Source organism: Caretta caretta, chromosome 14 (genome assembly GCF_965140235.1).
Source record: "Caretta caretta isolate rCarCar2 chromosome 14, rCarCar1.hap1, whole genome shotgun sequence".
Classification (NCBI taxonomy): Eukaryota; Metazoa; Chordata; order Testudines; family Cheloniidae; genus Caretta; species Caretta caretta.
In genome coordinates, this window is record NC_134219.1 from 48303651 (window position 1) to 48307400 (window position 3750).

General features: G+C 57.9%; 1 protein-coding gene across 1 annotated transcript; it reads right to left on the reverse strand.

The window, feature by feature from the left end:
- Positions 1-2185: 2185 nt before the first annotated feature.
- Positions 2186-3530, reverse strand: LOC142068998 (uncharacterized). The gene is made up of 4 exons (XM_075119120.1): positions 3111-3530; positions 2882-3001; positions 2599-2636; positions 2186-2296 (listed from the first exon to the last, which is right to left on the reverse strand). The coding sequence occupies exons 1-4, from the start codon at positions 3472-3474 to the stop codon at positions 2186-2188; spliced, it is 633 nt and encodes a 210-aa protein (XP_074975221.1). The 5' UTR covers positions 3475-3530.
- Between the last annotated feature and the right edge of the window lie 220 nt (positions 3531-3750).

Genomic DNA, 3750 nt, shown 5'->3' on the forward strand with positions numbered 1-3750 from the left:
CTGCTCCGTCGGCTCCCCATTCGGCTGTTGGACAGATGGACGGCTCAGCAAGCTTCTCTCTGCTTTTCTCTCCTTCTCCTCACCGTCCACTCGCTCTCCACCTACCTCTTGGCTGTCTGCTGACACACTGACGTTTATACCACCCTGTCAGGCACAGGCACCGTTCCGTGGGTGCTCTGGGGCTGTAGCACCCATGGGGGAAAATTAGTGGGTGCTCTGCACACACCAGCAGCCAAGCTCCCCCCCCACCCCACCTCACCTCACGTCACTGAACCTCCGCCTCATCCCCTGAGCACGCCGCGTCCCTGCTTCTCTGCCCACCTCCCAGCACTTGCTGCCGCAAAACAGCTGTTTCGTGGCGGAACAAGCTCCGGGAGGGAGGGGGGAGGAGCGGGGACTCGGCGCGCTCTCGGGATGGGGCGGGGATTTGGGGAAGGAGGTTGGAATGGGGGCAGGGAGGGGGCAGAGTTGGGGCGGGGCCTTTGGGAAAGGGGTTGGAATGGGGGCGGGGCAAGGGCGGAGTCGGGGCGGGGCCAGGGGCAGACGGGGGTCGAGTTGGGAGGCCGCGGTTGGCTCCTCTGCTGCCCAACTGCCCGCGTTCCAGATGGTCCGTTCTGTTTTTAGCCCGCAGCCGTTGTTTCCCTCAGCGTTCGGATCGGCTGACCTTTGCCCCACTTCGCTTTTCCCGCCAATTCTACCTGTTAGCGCTGTGGGATCTGCCGCTCCGCGCGTGGGCCTGACTCTTGCTCGTTTACAATGAAAGCCAGGGATACACCATGGAGCCCGGGGGATTTCTCTGGCATCAGCATCCTCCACGCAGGTGTTCGACCTGCAAGTTATTGCACCTTGTTTCTCACGTTTAGGCAAAAAGGGAAGCAGCTCAGGGGGTAGCATAAGGAAATCTCAAAATTTGGGGTCAAGAGTTCATCAGTTTCTGCTGCGTTACTCAAGTGAGTTTCGTCTCCATATTTTTCAAAGGGGACGTGTGTTTGTTTCATATCTAGAGAGGAACTGACTGATTTGCGAACACTTCAGCTGTGTCTGTAACAACCTGATGTTCCAAGAGAGGAGAAGTGGAGGGGAGGCCAGGAGGCCACAAGGAGGGCGGAAGTGACGTGGAAGCGGTGTCACGCCGCCTGCCACGATGGGGCGTTTGCCCACAGCCTTGGTGCAAAGCCCGACAGGGTCCGGGTGGGAAACAGGAGGCCTCGAGGGAAAGTTTCGGGGTGTGTTTGGTTCTGCAGCGGTTAAATGGCCCCAAGGAGAGCAGGTGGTGGGGGAGGGGGACAGAAGACCGTCCATGGAGTGGGCCCAAGGCAGGGCGGGAGTGGACCGGATGTGGCGTCAGGACTATAGCCACAGACGACTTGCCCACAGTTGGGTGCCACGCTCTCGATGATCCGGGTGGGAAAGACGAGGGGGAGGGTTCCGGGGAGTGGTGGATCCCCCAGGATTTAAAGCGGGGGGAGGCGGGTGAAACTGGTATTAACGCTTCAAAGGGAGGGGGAGACAGTGGAAGTGGATCTCAGTGAGGGCGGAAAGAAACCGGAAGTGGCATCGACCCCTCTAACCTCAACAAAGGACTTGCCCATAGTTCCTCATGGGGTCCGGGTGGGAAACAGGAGCCGCGTTGGAAGGTTACCCAAACACATTTTTTCAAAAAACTCTGAAAACAGACAATTTTTCACACACAGAAATTATTTTATTTTTAGACCAAAAAAAATCACTTTCTTTGAGCAAGTCCAGCCGGCTGGAGCAGTCATGCTGGTCACTCAGACCAGTTCCACCGCCCACACCATGCTGAGCTGGGCGAGCGTTTCTCTTCGTGCTCAGTTAGGAAGAGGGACCAGACGCTGCGTTAATTACCCCCAGCTGGTCACGCTCCACAGGGAGGCGTTGCAATCACGCCAGAGAGGACAGGGAAATAACACACAGGGACGTGATATAGTTATATCCAGGAGGCCCGGAGAAGGCATTTCCTGAGGGTAGATCCATGCCCTAGTAGATTATTCCCTGCCGTAGACAGGGCTAGTTGGGTTTTCTTGGGGTTCACAGGGACTTTAACGTCCATAATTTTCTTCTGCTCTCCCTCAAACCCTGTGAGGGTCTCCTCCTGTGGGGAATTCCCTCCTGGCGGCGTGGCTGTGAGTGTGAGGGACTCAGGTGGTGCTGGGTGCGGAGGGACTCAGCGCCGCTGGGTGTGGTTGGAGGTGTGTTCCCTGCGTCCTGGAGTCTGGATTTTAATCTCTGCATACTGCATGCTCTCGCTTTCCTCGGCCCCCCGGCTGCCGTGGCCCTGTGTTGGACAGACACACTGTGAGGACGCCGTCACCCCAGATCTGGTCTCTTAATTCAGGCCAATTTAGGCAGCTCCCAGGGAGCAAATCCCACAGTGTTACCCCAGATTGGAGGGGTTGGGAGTCAGGACTCCTGGGTTCTATCCCCAGCTCTGGGAGGGGACTGGGAGCTTTGAGCAGGGCGGATGGGAGCAAGGACTCCTGGGTTCTCTCCCCTCACTGTATTGTACCAGTCCTTATTGGCACCCGGAGACCAGACCCAAGCACTGTATGGAACAGGGCCCAGCCTGCATTGTCTCACCTTCGGCTGCCGCTGGCGGGGCTGTGAGGGGGGCGGCGCTGCGGAAGAAGGGAGAAGAAAGAAACGGTAAAACGGAGGAGTGTGAGAGAGAGTCTGGGGTGAAGAGGGAAGCTGCAGAGATCTAGGGACGGGAGGAGAAGGAAGGACGTGGTGGGGTTAGATATATGGACAGACAGCCTAGCATGGACCCAGAGGACAGACGGCCGCTAGGGTGCGTTCACTAGCAGAGTCCCTGGCCCATGGAGGCCAGGAGTTTAGCAGGGGGAAGGCTCCGGTTTGGTACCTCGGCGTCTCTTCAGGAGCAGGGTGGCCACCAGGCCAAGGATGAGAAGGAGCCCCAAGGCGATGGCGACCTGGTACAGGACCTCCCGGCCGCAGCACCCTATGGGGGCAGGTTCTTTACCTGGGCGATGGAGAGGAGATTTAGGCGATTCTCAGCCCCTTGAGCCAGCCAGTCCCCTGCCCTGGGGATGGAGAGGGGGAAGGCCCCGTACTCCCATTCCCCACCTTACCTGTGTCACTCTGGTTTCTCCCCATCACCTGCAGCTCGGTGCCCGCTCCTGTCCCGCTCTCTCCCTGTTGGATGCTGATCTGACACTGATAGAGACCAGAGTCCCTCTTCTCCAGGTCCGACAGGGTCAGAATGACCTCCTCTTTCTGGAGCAGATCCCGGAAGAACACCTTGAACCGTCCTTTATAGAAGGGATGGTGAGATTCCAGCACGACTCCGGGTGCTCTAGTCCACCTCACATTGACCGCGCTGCCCAGTCTGTTCTCAAAGGAGCAGCTGAGGTTCACGGTCTCGCCGGGGGACGCTCGGAGGACAACGGGGCTCTGAAGCACTGTGAGACCTTCGTGAACCAGGGCAATAAACATTACAGCAGGAAAGGAAAATGACGACGAGTGGTATCAAGACACGCCCCAGCCGCCCGAAACCTAAGTAGCACGGAGAGAAGAAGCTAAGGGGAAAGAATTGTGCGTTCCTGTCCACCTTGCCATTGCTCACAACACTCTCGATAACACACTGCACGGGGCTTTCACTTCCACCCCAACAGAGACCCAACATCAACACTGCTCTGGGCACGGCAGATGCTCACAGAGATGTTAGATGTCAAATCACTCAGGACAGCTAAGTCCAAAGCAGACTGCGAG

Excerpts from the sequence above, each read along its gene's own strand:
- LOC142068998 (XM_075119120.1), bottom strand. The coding sequence starts at position 3,474 with ATGTTTATTGCCCTGGTTCACGAAGGTCTCACAGTGCTTCAGAGCCCC. Across the intron at positions 3,002-3,110 it reads GAGAAACCAGAGTGACACAG|GTAAAGAACCTGCCCCCATA; the intron begins GTAAGGTGGGGA and ends TCCATCGCCCAG. Across the intron at positions 2,297-2,598 it reads CCCGCCAGCGGCAGCCGAAG|GGCCACGGCAGCCGGGGGGC; the intron begins GTGAGACAATGC and ends TGTCCAACACAG.